The sequence below is a fragment of the Mirounga leonina genome, unplaced genomic scaffold (genome assembly GCF_011800145.1).
Source record: "Mirounga leonina isolate KUSES-001 unplaced genomic scaffold, KU_Mleo_1.0 Mir_152, whole genome shotgun sequence".
NCBI lineage: Eukaryota > Metazoa > Chordata > Mammalia > Carnivora > Phocidae > Mirounga > Mirounga leonina.
In genome coordinates this window covers 20,462,565-20,482,702 of record NW_023270380.1, presented here as the reverse complement: position 1 = coordinate 20,482,702, position 20,138 = coordinate 20,462,565, and the positions used below count along the sequence as shown (strand labels likewise).

At 42.6% G+C, this 20,138-nt stretch overlaps 1 protein-coding gene across 1 annotated transcript in view; it reads right to left on the bottom strand.

The window, feature by feature from the left end:
- The window catches only part of DNAH14 (dynein axonemal heavy chain 14), a 357,723-nt gene that overhangs the window by 76,502 nt on the left and 261,083 nt on the right, over positions 1-20,138 (bottom strand). Inside the window, exons 66-71 of the mRNA XM_035008404.1 lie at positions 16,584-16,692; positions 15,931-16,056; positions 13,999-14,093; positions 10,903-11,062; positions 7,376-7,507; positions 6,634-6,729 (exon numbers count right to left, since the gene is read on the bottom strand). Of these exons, the coding sequence (XP_034864295.1) occupies positions 6,634-6,729; positions 7,376-7,507; positions 10,903-11,062; positions 13,999-14,093; positions 15,931-16,056; positions 16,584-16,692 (718 nt within the window). The remainder of the gene's footprint in view (positions 1-6,633; positions 6,730-7,375; positions 7,508-10,902; positions 11,063-13,998; positions 14,094-15,930; positions 16,057-16,583; positions 16,693-20,138) is intronic.

The window sequence follows — 20,138 nt, the reverse complement described above, 5'->3', positions numbered from 1 at the left end:
AATGGCAAGATTTCATTTTTTATGGCTGAGTAATATTTTATAGTATATATACCACATCTTCTTTATCCTTTCATCAGTCGATGGACACTTGGGCCGCTTCCATATCTTAGCTATTGTAGATAACACTGCTATAAACATCGGGGTTCATGTATGTTTTCCAGTTAGTGTTTTCACATTCTTTGGGTAAATAACCAGTAGTGGAATTACTGATCATATGGCAGTGTTCAGTACCACTGATCCATACTGTTGTCCACAATGGCTGCACCCAGTTTGCATTCCCACCAACAGAGCATGAGGGTTCCCCTCTCTCCACATCCTCGCCAACACCTGCTGGCGACTCTCTGAGGTCAACAATGAGTGATACTGAAAATCTTTTCATGTAAACCCATGAAATTTCCTTTTATGATAGGCACTATGTTCCCCAAAGGAACATTTTTAATGAATGCTCATGTGATATCATATGTTGTGGCATTATTTATTTCCCCTAAAGTTCCCTAGATTTTTTGGAAATATTTTTTATATTAGGGCCCAGGTGAATAAAAGACCTATTTTTTTAAACATAACTGAGTGAGAAGAAAATCTCAATGAAGGGCTTCAAACCAGTGGAGTTAACTACCACAGTCACTTTTAAAACACTAAGTGTATCCATTAACATTTTATATACATTTCAAATACACTTTTTTGAGTTCAATGAGTTAAAATATTAGAAACTTCTCGTGAAGGCCCTGGTTGCAAGCTGGAAGGGAATGTAGCCTATTAATAAGTACGGTTCTGACTGAAATTTAGAGTTTACTTTTTTCTGTCCTACCACTTGATAATAGGAAAAACAAATGGACAATATTATAAATAAGAATTTGTTGGGTAAATGAGTGAAAATACAAAAAATACACAAAAAAATCATGAATATCAGGAGAACTGGAGTAAATACCAAAATCGAATATACCAAGCATGAAAGAATATGTAATAGGGAGCTCTTATCCAAGGTGGCGATGGAGGAGGCATCTGAACTCACCTGCGCCTGCGGATGCACCAAACCTACAGCTACGCATGGAACAATTCCCCATGAAAGAAATCCAGAAACTAGCTGAGCAACTCCGACACACTGGGTCAATGAAGAGTCCTCACATCCCAACAGGAAAGGCTGAGACACACTCTCACCATAATCCTCACCCCTGGCACAGTGACACAAACAGGAGAACTCACAACTCCAGCTTCCCCCTGAGGGCAAAGGTTTTGAACCCAACCTCTAGTGTCTCAATTTTTAAGAGTGAAAGCCAAGAGTGCTTGCATCCCGACTGGAGCAAATACTTTCTAACTGGCTCCCCCCACCCCCCCGCCTCAGCACCCCAGGGCTCAGCATAGAGGAGGCAAATAGAAATGCCTGTCTCCCAGCTATTTGAAAGAGGCTGTGGCCTGCGGGTCAGGCTTCTAGTTTAGCACACATTTAGGGGTTGACTGTGATCCTCCCCAGGGACCTGGGAGGCTGGTACGTGCCCCGGCGTTGGTGGCGGTGGCCCAGAGGATATACCACTTGAGCACCTGTCTCTGGTGGCTTGTGTTTGTGGGTCCCATAGAACTACAGCAAACCAAGAAATGGTTCTTAACTGGCTCAGTGCCGAGGGCTCAGACAGAAACACCCATCTCCCAATCTGTCCCTGAAAAAAAACTACTTACACAGGATTCCAGGGAGCTGACTCACATGCTCCCCTTTGGGACACTAATTCTGAATTCTGGGAGCCTTGTTGTTCAAGGCTGCCTGGGCACTGCCATGGTGTGGGAGAAAAGCAGGAGCTCAGGCTGGACTGAGGAGGTTTTTATATCTTACACAAGACCATTCTGTCAGGATAGGGAGAGGTGGTTATTTTATCAAATGCACAGAGATCAACACAGACAGTCAAGGAAAATAAAGAAACAGAATTATCTATTCCAAACCACAGAAAAATAAAATAACTGACCTGAAAAATAAAACTATAGAGTAATATCCTTGATGAATATAGATGCAAAAATTCTCAACAAAATACCAGCAAACTGAATTCAAAAACACATTAAAAGAGGGGCGCCTGGGTGGTTCAGTCAGTTAAGAACACTTTAAAAGAGTTGTACACCATGACCATGTAGGATTTATCCCTGGGATGGAAGGTTGGTTTAACATATGCAAATCAATAAATATGTTACATCATATTAAGAGAATGATAAAAGTCACGTGATCATCGCAATAAATGCAGAAAAAGCATCTGACAGAATACAATATCCTTTCATGATAAAAAACATCAACAGATTGGGTATAGAAGGAACAAACCTTAAGATAATAAAGGGCAGTTAATACAAACCCACAGCTAACATTATACTCCACGGTGAAAAACTGGGAGTTTTTCCTCTAAGATCAGGAACAGGATAAGGATGCCCACTCTCATCATTCTTACTCACTGTAGTATTGGAAGTCCTGATTAGAGCAATCAGGCAAGACAAAGAAATAAACAGCACCCAAATCAGAAAGAAATTAAGTAAAAGTGTCACTATCTGCAGATGACATGCTTTTGTATATAGAAAATCCCAAAGACTCAACCAAAAAACTGTTAGAACTAATCAACAATGTTAGTGAAGTTGCAGGATATAAGATCAATATCCAGAAATCAGTGGCATTTCTATACAATAATAAAAACAGTATGGTACCACCATAAAATAGACACACAGACTAATGGAACAGAATAGAGAGCCCAGGATCAAATCCTGGCATATATGGTCAACTAATATTCAACAAAGGGACCCAAGACAACCCAACGGGAAGAGGACAGTCTCTTCAACAAAAGGTGCTGGGAAAACATGCAGAACAATGGAAATGGACTCCTACCTTATACCACTCACACAAATTAACTCAAAATAAATCAAAATACCATAAAACTGATACCATAAAACTCCTAGTAGAAAATGTAGGGAAGAAACTGCTTGATATTGGTCTTGGTGATGATTTTTTGGATATAACACCAAAAGCATAAACAACAGAAGCAAAAATCACCAATTGGGAGTACATCAAACTTCAAAGTTTCTGCAGAGCAAAATAAACAATTAACAAAATGAAAGGGAAGAAAATGAAAGGGTAACCTACAAAATGGGAGAACAGTTTTGTAAAACAGTTGGGTAAGAGGCTAATATCCAAAATATATAAGAACTACAACTCAGTAACAAAAAACCAAACCATTTGATTAAAAAATGAGCAGACGATGGAGCACCTGGGTGGCTCAGTTGGTTAAGTGTCCAACTCTTGATTTAGGCTCAGGTCATGATCTCAGGGTTGTGGAATGGAGGCCCACATCAGGCTCTGTGCTTGGCGAAAAGTCTGCTTGGGATTCTCTCTCCCTTTCCCTCTGCCCCTCCCCCCACCCATGCGTGCTATCTCTCTAAATAAATAAATAAATAATAAACCTTTAAAAAAATGAGCAGAGGAGCTAAACATTTTTCCAAAGAAGACATACAGATGGCCAACAGACATGAAAAGATACTCAACATCACTGATCATCAGAGATGATTCAAATTAAAACCAGAGATATCACCTTACACCTGTTAGAACAGGTATCATCAAAAAAACAAAAGATAACAAATTTTGTGGCCCCATACAAATTTTAGGATTGTTTGTCCTATTTCTGTGCAAAATGCCTTGGAATTTTGACGGAGATTGCTTTTAATCTGTAGCTTGCTTTGGGTAGTATAGACATTTTACAATATTAACTCTTCCTAGCCATGTGCACAGACTCTTTTTCCATTCATTTGTGTCTTATTCCTTTTCTTTCATCAATGTCTTACAGTTTTCAGAGTACAGGTCTTTCACCTCCTTGATTAAATTTATTCTTAGGCATTTTATTCTTTTTGACACAATTGTCAATGTGATTGTTCTCTTACTTTCTTTTTCAGATAGTTTGTTGTTGGTGTATAGAAACACAAGTGATTTTTGTATATTGATTTTGCATTTTGCAACTTTACTGGCTTTGGTTATTCTACCAGTTTTTTTGGTGGAATCTTTAGGAATCTAAGTTAATGGTTTGTTAATGTTGGTGATCTTTTCAAAGAACCAACTTGGTTTCACTGATTTTCTCTTGTCTTTTGATTCTTTATTTTGTTTACCTCTGCTCTAATATTTATTATTTCTTTCCATCAGCTATATTTGGGGTTTAGTTTGTTCTTTTTCTAGTTCCTTAATGTATAAAGTGAGGTTGTTGATTTGAGATCTTTCTTCTTTTTAATGTAGCAATTTATAGCTATGAATGTCCCTCTGAGCACTGCTTTTGCTACATGCCATAAGTTTAGACACATTGTGCTCTGTTTTCATTTGTCTCTAAGTATTTTTTACCTTACCTTATGATTTCTTCTTTGACCCATTGATTGCTTTGGAGTTTATTGTTTGATCTTCATGTATTTGTGAATTTTCCAGTTTTCCTCTGTTCTTGGTTTCAAACTTCATTCCATGTGGTCAGAGAAGATACTTTATAGGATATCTGCCTTTAAGCATCCATGAAGACCCTTTCTGTGTGTTCTGCTGTTGGGTGGAGTGTTCCGTAGTGTCTGTAGGTTTCACTGGTTCTCTGTGCTCTTCATTCCTCTCTTTCCTTATCTGCTGTCTGATTGTTCTATCTCAGACCTTTGAAAGCTCTGATTTTTGCTTGTTTAGGCTTTTGAGTTTATTTTTAGTTGACTTTTAGTGACTAAGAATTTCCTGAAAACCGGGCACATCATTCAGGTTTTTAAATTTATTTACATAGAATTTCTAATAATTATTGAAAAACAACAAATGGACATTTCCATTAAATTAAAAATTACAGGTGAGCCTTGAACAACACAGGGGTTAGGGGTGCCAACCCCCCATGCAGCTGAAAATCCACATATAACTTCTGACTCCCCAAAACTTATTTACTAATAGCCTGCTATTGAGTATTACTGATAACACAAAGCATATTTTGTATGGTGCATATACTATATATTATATACTTATATATAGTATAAGAATATACTATATTCTTATAATAAAGCAAGGTAGAAACAAGAAAATATCATTAAGAAAATCATAAGGCAGAGAAAATACATTTACAGTGGTGTGCTGTATTTACTGAAATCAATCCAGGTAGAAGCGGACTTGCTGTTCTAGCCCGTGTTGGTCAAAGGTCAACTGTATTTCTTCTCAAACTCCCTGTTTACCAAGTTGTATAATGTGTAATTTTTTTCTTTAAATTATGAAGCAAACTTTTTCCTTTCCTGGGTCTGCTCCTTTCATTAACTTGTGTGTGGGACAGAAACAGGCTGATGGAGCCATGCCAGTTGTTAAAATACCGAACTATTTCTGCAGTGGTTGCTACGTGGTCCTGTGCCATGCCCTGGAGAGCACCCCCAGCCCTGCCACTGCCTGCCCCGGCCCTCTCCCCACTATTCCGTCTTCGCGGGTGGCCTCCAAGACCCCACGCTGCTCTATGACTGGTTGGCATCTGGGCTACACCAGCTACTGGATGGTTTGCATATCACTCATGCAGAGGAGTGTTTTTAGTGGAGCAGGTAAGTGATTTTGAGTTAGACAGGCCTGGGTTAGAGCGTGGGCACCACTTAGAGGTTCAAGGTGTTGGACAAATTTACTGAATCTTTGACTTTAGTTTTCTCCCTTGGAAACATCTCCTTCTGAAAGCTGACTTGAGGATAGACTTCGAAAGACTGTATAAAGCCTCCATGTGGCACTTGGAACACAGTATACGTTCCGTAAATGTTAGCTACTAAGCAACACATCTCTAAATATGACTATATACGTACATTGTAAGTGGCAACAAAGAATTAGCAATAAAATGATATATCAATATAAAATACATTCGGTAAAAATTTGTTAATTTTCTCCAAAAATGTCCAATACTCTTTATACAGCTGAGTTTGCAAGGAATGCCTAGGGGGCAGGCAGGTGACATAAATGTTTGAAGTGAGTTGGGGGCTTCTTATAGCCAAGTGAGAGTGCCAGCCCATGGCTGCCAGATCTTCTGAATTTTCAAGTGAAGACCGAAATTCAAATTTTAAGTGAAATCCCCACATTTTACAATGTGGATAGCTACATCAGAATGGGGGCGGGGGTAGGGAGAGAGACCATCCACGCAAACACAAGACACCAAGAAGCGGGGCTGCATTTCCCTGCTGGGTCACCCCCTCTCAGAATGCCTGTGCGCGGGCTGGCGACCTCGCTCTCATAATGATATCCCTGTTTTAACTTCATACCGAGAGGTTTAAGAAATAACCATGTCTCCACAAAACAACAGAGTAATTGATACAAACAGGTTAAGGACAGTTTTTTAAGATCACAGATTGATATTGGGTAAGCCTTTGGTAGACAGAAGTCACAAAGCTCTCCTGGGAGAAATCTGGTGAAATGGTAAATTAATATATTAATGACATGGTAATAATTAGCATTATTGAGTGTTTTATTATGTGGAAGTCACCTTTACATATAGTCCCTGTATTATTTACTCAATCACAGTCTCTTCACTACCTTTATTATTATCCTCATTTTATCCTAAACTGATAAGACTCTACTGAGGTAATGACCTTTTCTTGGTGTTTCTGACTACTTCACAGAAAGCTGTTGCAAGCTTAACAAGCAAACAAATGTCTTACCAGCTGCAAACCTCTTTGTTTCTCGGCCAACCTTTGTTGTGCAATTTTAAGGACATTTTGAGCTTCAGCTACTTGGATTTGCTTAGGGCCCACCACCTAAAAAAGAATGCCACAACATTTAAGTGTTAAAAAATGTCAAGTTCACTGTTAAAAATGTCCCTTATGTTTGAAAGACATTTGTTAAGTGTCAATTCTTACAATCGGCTTTCCTAGAATTATATGTACAAGAGGGATATCCAGGGGGGCCTGGATGGCTCAGTCGTTAAGCGTCTGCCTTCAGCTCAGGTCATGGTCCCAGGGTCCTGGGATTGAGCCCCGCATCGGGCTCCCTGCTGGAAGCCTGCTTCTCCCTCTCCCACTCTCCCTGCTTGTGTTCCCTCTCTCACTGTGTCTCTGTCAAATAAATAAATAAAATCTTTAAAAAAAAAAAAAGAGGGATATCCAGTAATTTAATATGGTGAAACATGAAAACCAGCAGATAAAACAAGAGCATAGTTGCCATAAATAAAATAAAATCATAAAAAATAAAAATAAAAAATATAAATATTTATAAAATAAAAAGATAATAATAAAAATAAAATAAATAAAATTGATATCTGTTAGTGTAGTAACTTTGATTAAAGTAGTTTTCACTAGGAGAATTATTTTCAGCAGTTCACGTACACCTTGTGAAGTGCTCATTATCTCTGGGGCTCTCGTCTGACTTTGGGGCTGTTACCGACACTTGGGGGACAGAGCGTACCTTCTGTACTTCGTGGTAGTTATTCAAAGCTATGACCCACTGGCACATAGAGCAACAGGCAACAGAAACGAGAGCAATCTTGTTTGGGTTGAAATCAGGTAAGATTAAAATTTTTTTCAGCTTCGTGAAAACCTAGAGATAACACAATTCGTGTATTACAAGAAAATGAAATGTTACTGACCCAAAGTTTTTCCCAGTCCACATTAAAATAAACTTGTATTTCCCATGAGAAATACTCCGCTACTCTTCATGCGTAGACCCAGAGCCACAGCTGGGAACACGGCGTCTCTGGCAACAGAGGAGGGAAGCCATCTTGTTACTGCCATTGTTGGCCCAGTGGCTTTGCTGGAATTTCACCAAAGAGCCTCCATAGTAAAACAAAGAGTAAGCAGGTGGACTTTGTGGACTTGGTGGGCAAGGTGGTCTGCCGTCTCCCTCTTGCGCACCTGAGGTGTGAACAGACAGACACCGTCCCCCACCTTCTATCCCCAAGGGGCATATCGGCAGGGCAGTCCCTAGTCAGAGGGCTGTGTCATCAGTGGTGGAGGCGGGGAGGCCCGGGCACGCGGGGGTCCCGAGGACACTCTGGCTTACTTGTGCCACAGGCCCACACACCCACCTCATCTACATAGACAACCTTGTTTCCAGTTGGGTATATATTATTTCTCATCTACTTTGGGGAGCCATAATCCAAATAAAATCTTTCTCAGACTGAGATTCCTTTTCTCTTCCTTTCCAACCAGGCATTTGCTCTCTTGCCTGGTAGGACAGAACCATTTTGCTGAATAATTTAGATGGCAGATGGTCCATTATCAACTTATTATTGGTGTTTTCATTACTACTTAAAATACTGTTATGCTTTTAATAATTTCTTTAGATGAGCTATTATTTTAGCTTGAAAGATCTATTTAAACAAAACCACAGGGAATCATTTTTGCTAAGAATGCTTCAGAGAGTGAGTAGTTGTTACATTAATTCAGGAATAATATGGATGTCACCATTAACATTCTGCTAAAAAAGTCACTTTGTTCATATATTACCCTGTATTTCCTAATAGCACAGATCATCATTGTAAGTAATTAATTGTCTTATTAGCTGTTTGATGTCTGACTTCCCTATTACAATGTCAACTTCATAACACGAAGGAAGGAGTTGATCTTTTAAGCTATTGTCATGTCTCATGATGTCCCTTGGAAGGTTATTGAATGAATCAAGGACAGTGCCACATATGCATCTACAAATCTACCTGCTGCCCCTGCACAGAGCTCTCAGCCCAGCTCCTGCTGGTTTGGATATTCCTCTAGCCTCTACATATTATCCAGTTCTATTCATTTTCTGTGAGCATTGTGACAAACTACCACAAACTGGGTGACCGAAAACAACAGCAATTGAGATTTGGGCCCCCCAAGTTCCCAGTCCATGGTGGGCATGGACTGCTTGAGATTCTCTCTCTCCTTCTGCCGCTCCCCTACCCCCCAAAAAATAAAAATAAATAAGAATATACAATGACGAGGGCGCCTGAGTGGCTCAGTCGTTATGCGTCTGCCTTCGGCTCAGGTCATGATCCCAGGGTCCTAGGATTGAGCCCCACATCGGGTTCCCTGCTCTGGTGGGAAGCCTGCTTTTCCCTCTCCCACTCACCCTGCTTGTGTTCCCTCTCTTTCTATCTCTCTCTCTGTCAAATAAATAAATAAAATCTTAAAAAAAAAAAGAATATACAATGATGAAAGGACATTCTCTACAATAAATGGTATTGGGAAAACTTGTCACATGCAAAAGAATGAAGCTGGACCCCATCTCACATCACACACAGAAATAACTCAAAATGGATTAAAGACTTGGATGTAGACCTGAAGCCATAAAACTCCTAGAAGAAAACACAGGTGGTGAGCTCCTTGACATTGATTTTGGCAATGATTTTGGATTTGAAACCAAAAGGAAAGGAAACAAAAGCAAAAATAAATAAATAGGACATCAAACTAAAAAGCTTCTACACAGTAAAGGAACTATCAGCAAAATGAAAAGGCAACCTACAGAATGGGAAAAAATATTTGCAAACCATATGTATGATGGGATTAATATCTAACATATATAAAGAACTCCTATCACTCAATAGCAAAACAAACAAGCAAAACACACCCCAAACAAAAACAAAACAAAATAACCCCCCCCAAAACCCAATCTGATTAAAAAATGGGCAGAAGATCTGAATAGACATTTTTCCAAAGAAGACGCTGAGATGGCCAACAGGAGCATGAAAACGGGCTCAATGTTACTCATCATCAGGGAAATGGAAGTCAAAACCACAGTGAGATATCACCTCGCAGCTGTCAGAATGGCTAGGATTAGAAAGACAAGAGACAACAGGTGTTGGCGAGGATGTGGAGAAAAAGGAACCCTTGTGCACTGTTGGTGGGATTATATATTGGTGCAGCCATCATGTCAGAAAGTGTGGGGGCTCCTCAATTAAATTAAAAATGGAACTACCATTGATTCAGCAATTCTACTTCTGGGATGCATCCAAAAGAAACAAAAGCACTAACTTGAAAAGATATATGTATTCTTTTGTTCATTAAAGTATTATTTACAACAGCTAAGACATGGGAGCAAACTAAGTGTCCACTGATGGATGAGTGGATAAAGAAAAAATACACACACACACACACACACAATGCAACATTATTCAGCCATAAAAAAGAAGGAAATCCTCCCAGTTGTGACAACATGGATGGGCCTTGAGGCCATTATGCTAAGTGAAATAAGTCAGAGAAAGATGACACCACTTATCTGTGGAATCTAAAACAAAAACCTGAACTCATAGATACAGAGAACAGATTGATGGTTGTCAGAGATGGGAGGGTTAGGGATGGTGAAGGGGGTCAAAAGGTTCAAACTTCCAGTTACAAAATAAATAAGTCCTGGGGATGGAATGTACAGCATGATGACTATAGTTAAAAATATCATATTGTGTATTTGAAGGTTGTTATGGAGTAGATCTTAAAAGTTATCATCATAAGAAAAAATATTTGTAACTGTGTAGGGATGGATGATAACTAGGCTTACGATGGCGATCATTTCACAATCTATACAAATACTGAGTCATTATATTGTACACCCGAAATTAATGTTATATACCAATTATATCTGAATTTTAAGACATTTCAAACACTTTTATCCACTCCTTGCAGTTTCTTAGTGTAATGAATTTCACCATTAGAGATTCATTCATTTAGGTTAATCTTTGTTCTCTTTTACAGTCTACTTTAGTCTACCCTTTGTTGGCCTATTCTCTCATTAAAGAGATTCTGAGACAGGGCCTTCCCTGATGTGGGTGACACACTGCTTTCCTCGGCACGCCTAACAAACCTGCCACGTCTGGTTGTGGAGCTTACTCTCTCATCTTTTAACGTGCACCACTGACTTTCCATTCTAATGCACAATGCCAATTTTAACACTTCTGTTGGACTCCTATAGGCTATGAGCATGGAATGCATCAGTTATGCGTTAATTAGGTGTCGGCTTTTTACCTTCTCCGGAATGCTGTCCTTGTCAAGGTTAACCAGTTTTTTCAGGAAACCAGTTTCTGAAAGAAGCAACTTCGCTGAAGCCCAGTTAGGTTTCTTCTGCAGAAGAATGCAGACTGCATTCATGACGGTCAGCACCAGGAAGGGAGGCCGCGTGTACACTCTGCAATAGTGGTGGAAACCTCATCAGCCTCACAGCTGGTGTCAAATGTGCCCTGAAACCGTCTCGGAAGACAATATACACAGATGTTGAACAGGCATTTTTGTGAGGGTAACTACTTAGCTATGGCAGTTTGGGGTATTTTTAAACATCTGGGTATGTTTAATATATGGGTATCTCTGCTTTAGGAAGATGACATGCATGAAACTTAAATATGAACAACAGCTAAGTTAGAGGTTAATTCTTTTCATTATGAAAGTACTCACTGCAGAGTTCTTTAAAGCAAGAACCCTCATGTTTTATCCCAGTGCGGAGGTGCTAATGACTACTTGACAGACACAACTGTGCCACTCCCCTTAAAACATCCTCTGACTTTTGTCCTCCCTGACCTAAAACTCCTCCATAAAATCACGGACACAGCAGAGTGCGGGAGGGAGGGCAGGCGGGCAGGGGGGGACGGGTCTCTTGGGTGTGATTATCCGAACACTGGAAGCTTCTTCTCTGTGTCCTCATCAGCTGACATACCATTGCACTGCTAATGAGAAGGTCAAACTCTGGAAAGCCAGGGGGTCAGAAGAACAGTCACAAGAAGTAAGTTTCAGTGAAAGGCCACGAGGGTGGTGGTTGCTTTGCAACAGCATTTGGGACTTGGGAACAAAAGGGATGGGTCCATCCATGGTAATGAGTCTCCCCCAAATGAAACCATACAGACTTCCCAAAAGGCAGGCAGGCAATGGAGCCAACTTTACGTGCACAACACTATCTACAGGGGTTACCAAGAAGGTCCCCCTGCCTTAATTTCACCATTAGAGATTCATTCATTTAGGTTAATCTTTGTTCTCTTTTACAGTCTACTTTTAAAACACAGATATTTTTCAGGACCAAATAATTAAATCATTAACACTTCGTTTAGAACTAATTTATCAGATGGCTTTTCTGAAATTATCAGTATGGTTTTTGAAACTATATGAAATAAGGAGAAAGGTTGTAACAGAGGAACTAGGAAAAGAGAGATAAGGTCCACAGGGGAGAAAGGAGAACTCCAGAAACAAGCTTTTCTTCCATTTTGCCTACATTTGACTCTTTCTAAAGCAAACACAATGGGAATATAGTCAAATTAAGATAAAGTATATTATCTATAATTTTTTAATGTAAATTAAAGGGAAAAGAGATTCAATTGACTATAGTCCCACCTACATGTCACTTTCCAGAAACAAATACCTGATTCAAAGCAAGACCTACCTACCCTGGAAATCTGCTTTAAAGGCCTAATTACTCCACAGGAGTCCTTTGGTTTAGACATTTATTGGTTTGCTCCAATCTGTATTTTCTACTATCTCCCTCCTTCTTCTAGCAGCTAATGCTGCTAATCCTGTGATGGGGAAATCCTCTGCACTTTGCCGCTGGAAATAGCAGCTAGGAAAGAGAACGGGCTGGACTGGGTATCTGCTGGATGTCTCTGCCACGCATCCTAACAATTCCTATCGTAAGGTGTCCCATTTCTCTGGCGGTGGAATCAAAGTGAAATGCACATTAGCAATATCGCAAGGGAGAATCCTAAAAAACAAACAAAAAACCCCCAAGGCATATGGAGGGAATCCCTGGAAAGGCTAGGTTTTTTTAGCCAGGGAAGGGGAGTGGGCCTGCTTGATCCAAGGAAACCTCTTTGCATTGAAATAACTTGAGCCCTTGCCAGAGACTGTTCCAAGCACTTGACATGTTTTAACTCATCCAGTCCTCTGATCACCTGTTATCCCTGTTGCATAAAAGGGAAGCTGAGACACAGAGAGGCAATGCCCGGGTTCCAGCCTGGGAAGCTTGGAGCAGAGCCTTTGAGCTTACCCAGGTCACACACTGCCCTCAGAAATGAGGCTCACAGGCATTTGCACTGACCCCTCTCTCGGGAATATCCGCCAGAGAAAAACTGAGAGAACAGAACTTCTGGAATGAAGGCACGAGGCACAGGGTGGGTGATGCTGGGGCGGCATGGACACTGCCACTTTGCCTGTGGGGACCATGGCCATCCCCTCATGCTCATGGGCCACAGCCCCCCTGGCGTGGGAAGTTCCCCAGGCCCACAAAGCACACTTCTGCCTTCAGACTTTTGTGCTTTCCATGTCTCCTGCTTACAACACCCTTCCTTGAGACACCTTCCTGGTGTGCGTGCAAATCCACTCAGTTCTCTGCTTCCATGCCACTGGCAACTGGTAACCCTCCCACTTCCGCGGCCAGACTGGGGCCCAGGGCGCAGCGCACTCAGCATCTCTGCTGCACGAATGTGTGAAAACACATTCCGGTGAATGAGGTCAAACAGGAGAGAGAGGTCGAGAATCTGCTCTGTTCCTCTTGCTTGTCTCTCTCTTCCATGTCTGCCCTTCATGTAGTTGAAGGAGCGGCTTTGGCACCGTGGCGCTCCCCGGAGAGGCACACTGATTAAAGACAGCTTGTTTGTCCTCTTCTCTTCTTGTCACCAGAGTTAAGCACGTGTGGCAAATATCACTGTAGATTGGCCTACTTCTGCATCTTTAATAGGAAATACTACTTCCGGTAAATAATGGACAACTCAACACATCTGAGAGGTGACAGCAAAGTCTTCTTGTCTGTTGGGCCATGAATGCCAGTCAAGAGCATCTCACCCAGAGATTCAAACTAGAAACATCGGGATCAGGCTCTGGACCTTGGAGAGTCTCATTTCTTCTTGCGCGGCATGCAGTTTGGTTGGCAGGAGCTTTCCTTTCTTGAGGCGACGTAAGATACTGACGTGCTGTACGGCTGATGGTGTGACAATGCGGAGGACACACGGTATGTAACACGCATAAAGTCACTGAGATGGCTAAGAACAACTCAGTCTAAAAATAACAGAATACTTGGTCACTCTTGCTACGTGTTTATGTTTTATTTTGAGCTTCGCCAGCTCCAAACGAACTCAGGTGACCTACCTCAGCTCAGCGACGTCCGCTTTATCCAGGGCGCTCAGAGCCATGACCGCCTTTTCTAGAGCCGGCAGCACGCTTTTTACTTCATGGGCAGTTTCCTGCAACAAAGTTAGGGGCCCCCAAACGTGTATGAGTGCACAAGTTTGCACACCATACACTGATAGATTTTATTTATTTATTTGACAGAGAGAGACACAGCAAGAAAGGGAACACAAGCAGGGGGAGTGGGAGAGGGAGAAGCAGGCTTCCCGCAGAGCAGGGAGCCCCATGCAGGGCTCAGTCCCAGGACTCTGGGATCATGACCTGACCCGAAGGCAGACGCTTAACGACTGAGCCACCCAGGGGCCCACATTTTCCTATTTTGAACTTGGAAAGTAGATTTGACCTTTTTAGGATGCGCATTACTTACACTGCCGGGCATGTGTGCTGGAGTCCTAAGGGCAGTGCCTTATTCCATCCCTGAGGAGAAGCTGTGTGTGGTTCTGGCTTCTCCATCAGACTCGGTGGGCAGTAACAACAGCCTTTCAAGGGATGGTCCCGGGACAGGGGATCACTGCTCAGCTAATGAAGCCTAAGCTTAAGAGCCCCCCTCAGTGGCCCAGGCCTACCCCCGGGCCCTGGAAGGAGCTCCGCCAATGTTGGCAGGGCCATGTGTCTTTGCTACGCTTGTAGAAGTTAGACACTGTAACTGCAATCAGGTTTCCTCTCGGGTCAGGTGTCGCTGGAATGGCCGGGGGCATGTTTGGGGTCCGCACAGAGTCACCTGTCTGTATAATTAAATTACTGCAAGCTATCTCAATTAGGAATGCCTTGTAGAAATACTTTTGCTGTCCTCTGTTCCGGCTTTCTTGGGCAGGTGACATTAAGGCGCTTGGCCAGGGGACATATTGTAATAATTTATGCCATGGGGCCTAGCACCAGAGCTACGTGGGTAATGGAGGGGAAACAAGGTTTGCAACACACCAATCCAGAGTCTGGTCTGTGGAAAGTGCTTGCATGCACCAGATGTGTGAGACTGTAAGTGTAGGGTCAGGGTCTCGTTGATACCTACCCTGAATGGAAGTTCACTCCATCACGATCACACCACATATCGCAGCGCACACTATTCTAAACGTACCAGACAGTGTCTGTTTTTTTTTTGGATGGGAGTTACACAAAAACAAGCCAGCAGAATTCCTAAGTTTTGGGGTAACAGCTACTGCATTTAAAAAGATGTTTTGGAATATCTCAGTGAAATAAGTGAGAAATTAGAGGTTCCTTACATAGAGATGTGTGAAAGGTGCCTTATTTTATAATTTTAAAATCTTAATTTACAAATAATTAAGACAAAACTTTGTGGACTATAAAACAGAAGTGATTAAGTGTTAAAATCAATAGAGATTGTTTTGTTAGAGGAGCAAAATGTGATGAAAATGTTCAGATTACCCCAAAAGCAATAATTTATTAAGAGGAAAAAAATACATTTAGGATAGAGGTAATGATCTGGCTCTTTTCTGTTTAATAATCCAATTCACAAAGAAGAAGGCATCATACAATCACATTGGAAAAAGTCAAGGTTCTGGCTGAGTTTGCAAAAACTATTGACATTAATGAAAATATAAATATCAGAAAACAACTCTATAAGGAAGACATTGGTAGAAAACCGGTTAGTGAATGCTCTCAATTCACACACATCTAAAAGTATTCACTGCCCAAGAAATCCTGAAATGCCAGTTTTGTTTATACCAATTGATAGCAACGTTAAAAATATTCATGACATTATCAGTGATGAGTTACGAAGTTGAAAGGAAACTGTCCTCGACTATCAAAAATGAAAACCACATTTTTATCAACTAGGCTGAACATTCCACAGGAAATGATACTACAAATAATTCTCACACGAAGAAGTGGGGAATCATTTTGCAAATCTCCAAATAATTGTGATCGGTCATTTACCTGAGCATACTCTTCCACTATTCTTACTTCTTCGGCCAAAATTTCTTCATCCTGTTTAACAAGCATCTGGACCTTCTCCACCACTTGTGAATCTTTCTCCAGTTTTTCCATTAGGGCTTCCTTTTCCTGAGACACATGGTTCTTTTGAGAATGAATTTTAAGAGACATGCTATCTCTTCTTTAAAGAGAAATTTGTTTCAAGAAAAATTCATAAAGCTCATTTCATTATTATAAAATTTACCAAAATCATCCTGAAATGTATTTGTTGAACAGACTAAACTGGAAAGGATGAATACAGCCAATATCATGTCCTCCGACACACGTCGAGTTTTAGAACACACTGCAGACTGCAAGCTACCACACGAGCTACATCAGGTTGATGTAACTAACAACGGCAGAATTATGCTAGGCGAGCTTTTACAACTAGTCGTGGGTCTGCTGTCACACTGAGTGCTTACACTGTGATGCTGTCACTATTGTTATTGTCTTGCCCATTTTACAGATAAGAAAGTTGAGGCCAACAGGGCTACCTGCTGCATGCTAACAAAGCTGGAATCCTAATCCATGTTCGCCAACTATGAGAGCCTCTGCTTCCCAACACTGCTCTGTATTACACCATAAAATATTTAAACAAGATTTCAAACCAGATATACCTTTGTTTTTTGTTCTATCTGTGGGCCAAGAATCAAGAGATCCTCTTGCATATCCGTGACAAGAGTGGTTGCTTCCAGGATCTTGGATAGACCCATATAAAAATGATTCCTGAGAAGGGGAAAAGTATTAAGAAGGCATAAGATGTAGTGAAATATTGGCAAGGCCAGATATACTGCAATCTTGTATTGGAAGACAACATGGTAAAGATGTCAATTCTCTGCCAAAATGATAGACAGTTTAATGTGATGCCCCAAAATTGCAGTATGATTTTTCTTTTGTAGATACAGACAAGCTTCTTCTAAAATTTATATAGAAAGGCTGATTAAAACAATTTTGCAAAATAATAGAGTGGGTGGGACCTCTCTACCTGACTGTGAGACTGATTAGGTAGTGACAGTCGTCAGGACTAGGGTCTTGGCAGAGGGTCAGGCATGTCGGTCAACAGAACGGGACAGAGAAGCCGGAAACAAACCCACACAAGCACAGTCAACTAGCTTTTCACAAAGGTGCAAAAGTGATAGAGGAAGGAAACGTTTTCAACAAAGGGTGTGCAGCGACTGGTTATACAACACGAACCTGGACGTAAGCCTCATGCTTTACCCAAAACTAAGTCAAAGTGGGCTGTGGAATGAAGGGTAAAAGATGGGACTATGCTGCTCTTAGAAGAATGCATAGGAGAAAGTCTCCAGGATCCAGGGCCACGTTCACAGACTTGACAAGAGAAGCATATCCGAGAAAGAAAAACAAATTTGACAAACTGGACTTCACCAAAATTAAAACAGAAACATTCTGTCCAGAGGATGACAAGTAACTGCTGGGATAAAATATCTACAATCCATATATCGGACAGAGGACTCCTCTTTAGAACAGACAGCTCTCAAAGCTCGGCAAAGAGAAAAATCGAAAAATCCATTTAGAAAATGTGCCAATGCTACAGAGATGTTAAACCAAAAGGACGCCCAGGTGCATAGTGGCCCGTGGAGACACGTGCGATGTCCCGTGTGTTTGCAAGGACACGCGGAAGCTGGATTCCTCAGACTCGGTCACTGTGGAGCACTGGCATTTTCTCTACAACCCGGCATACACTTACTGTATGACTCAACGATCACGCTTCTGGCATTTCTCCTAGACGTGTTCCTAGTAGCTCCGTTCAGAACCGCTCTACCCTGAATGCAGCCCCAGCTCCTCCCGCGGATGAGGGGTTGCACAAACCGTGGCACGTCCATACCGTGTGGTGCTTACAGAAAGGATCAAACTATCAGTACGGGCAACAGCTTGATGGAATTCCAAGGCGTTATGCTGCTTGAAGCCAATCTGGTTCCCGTGTAAGGGGGAGACAGAGACCAGACGGTGGCCGGAGGTGCTGGGGGCGGTCGGGGGGGGGGGGCAGCGGGCAGCTGTGGCCATGTGGCCATGGGCCAGTCCTGCATGTCCATTGCTGTGGCAGCTCCGCAAATCCGCACACAGGGCATGGGGCGTGGGGCCAGGGACACACATGTGCCAATGCCAGTGTCTGGGTTGTGGACAATGTAACGATGGGGGAACTGAGCGGAAGCTGTAAGCTGGACCTCTCTCTACTATTTTCCAACTTCCAGTGAATCTATTTCAAAGTGAAAAGATTTTTTTTTTTAAAAGAAGCAATAAGTTGAAAATTTTCCATTTACATATTCACTAGGATAAAAAATGGAAAACATAGTTTGTAAGGAATAAAGTAAATAAGCACAATTACTGTAAAATCAGCGGACTACAGATCTGTCAGTCAACAAAATTTTAGTCCCAACTCTAGCAGGAGGAGGAAAAAGCCTGTGAAGGAATCCGTTTCAACTTCTTGGCTTTCCTAACCTAAAAGGATGTCGTCAACCATGCCCTGCACAAGGTCAATGACACGGATGCTGTTGGGCATTTCCCACTTTGATCTAACCCTCGGACAGGTCCTTAAAACATCTCATCCAGATTCCTACAATAGCTTTCAAATCTCTGTTTTGAGTTTTCTATCTCTCCAATTTATCCCCCATTCTAATACCAGAGGGATCTTCCTAAAATACACATATTACTCACCTATGTAAACAGATTGTTATTTGTTGTGTTGCATATGTCGGCCACTGCCGACCCCCAAGAAGCAGGTGCTATTAACAATAAAATGAACTCTGAGAAACACTGAAAACAAAGTGGGGCTACTGAAGCTGAGCTCCCAGGGGAGCACACATGTAAGGCAGGCAGTTCGGGACTTACCTTCCCTATAAACGGAATGTTTTTCATGAGTTCTGGGGTGGGGGATAGACGTGGATTGGCTGTAAGGGACCCAGACCACACAATGAACCCTCCCCACTTTTTCTTCTCCCATGTCTCCCCCTGGGAAATGGGGCTGCAGGAATTGGCGAGTAGCGAAGAGGAGCTGGGGAGCGGGGACCGCTCACCTTCTCACGTGACAGATGTGAGCAGTTATGGACAGCGATGGTAGAGACCATGTGTATAAGGGGACATCCTGGTCTGACCCACACATTGGGGGGGCTAGCACAAGGCATAGAAACCACCGAGCCACCCAGACAGATGTCTGGGCTGATGGCGTGCGTGAGGCACGGGCAAGCCGGGGAACAGAGGACGCAGCAGGGACAGGGACTGGTTGCACCGATCGCCGTCTTGTAGTTGCAGATGGAGGGCAATCCCCCCGCCCCCCGTGGTGGGAAGGGGACACCTTGGAAACTTGGAAGGATCCTCTTATCTCTTGACTCCTGTGTGGGGGGCATCGGGCCGATTTATCCAGACTGCCGTCATCACCCTCAGTTTAACCACCGACCAACAAAAAGCTCAACCTAAGGACTTGGAGAAAGCAGCCAGGAGCCCCTACCTCCAGGACTGGAGAGTCTTTACTTAATAGAATAAAGTTCACCTTTAAACTGACAGGATTCCTTGTAGCCTCACCGCGTTCACGGACTCCAGCAACGGCTCTAAATGGAGCGGACGTTGAATCTGCCATGCCCCACCCAGCCTCGTTAACAAAAACTTGAGAAAATGAGCCCCTGAGCTGTGTCCACATCAGGCAGCTGCTGAGGCCACCACTGCTTCTGGCCTCCGCTGGTCTGCCGGACGCAAACTAACGTCTCTAGCATGAGAGGTGAGGAGACACTTCCGTTGTCCTGGGCTTTCCGTGGCGCGTCTGAGGCTGAGTTATGTGTGGCCGCCAACGCGTCTGGGTGCACCCGGATTAACAGCATTCCTAACTGGCCTGGCTCCACATGGGGAGCCTGGCTGTGGCCTATCGTCCAGGCGGGAGTCAGTCACGGGCACCATCCTCCAGGGTCACTGAAGACACAGAATGGACTTGCTTCAAGCCCTTAGCAGTACGGTTAATTAGAGTGTCTCATCGGGCGGCCCCACTTCCTGTAGCAGGATGTAGGCCAGGCTGGAGGATGTCGCCGGAGGGCAGCAGCTCTGCCTGGGTATCCTGGCAGCCCCCATGCCCCGATGCGGGTCATGCAGGCCTCATTGCGACTGCTCGCAGTCTCATCAGACCCCCTGTGGCCTCCTGGAGCACAGAGTGTGGGATGCTCATG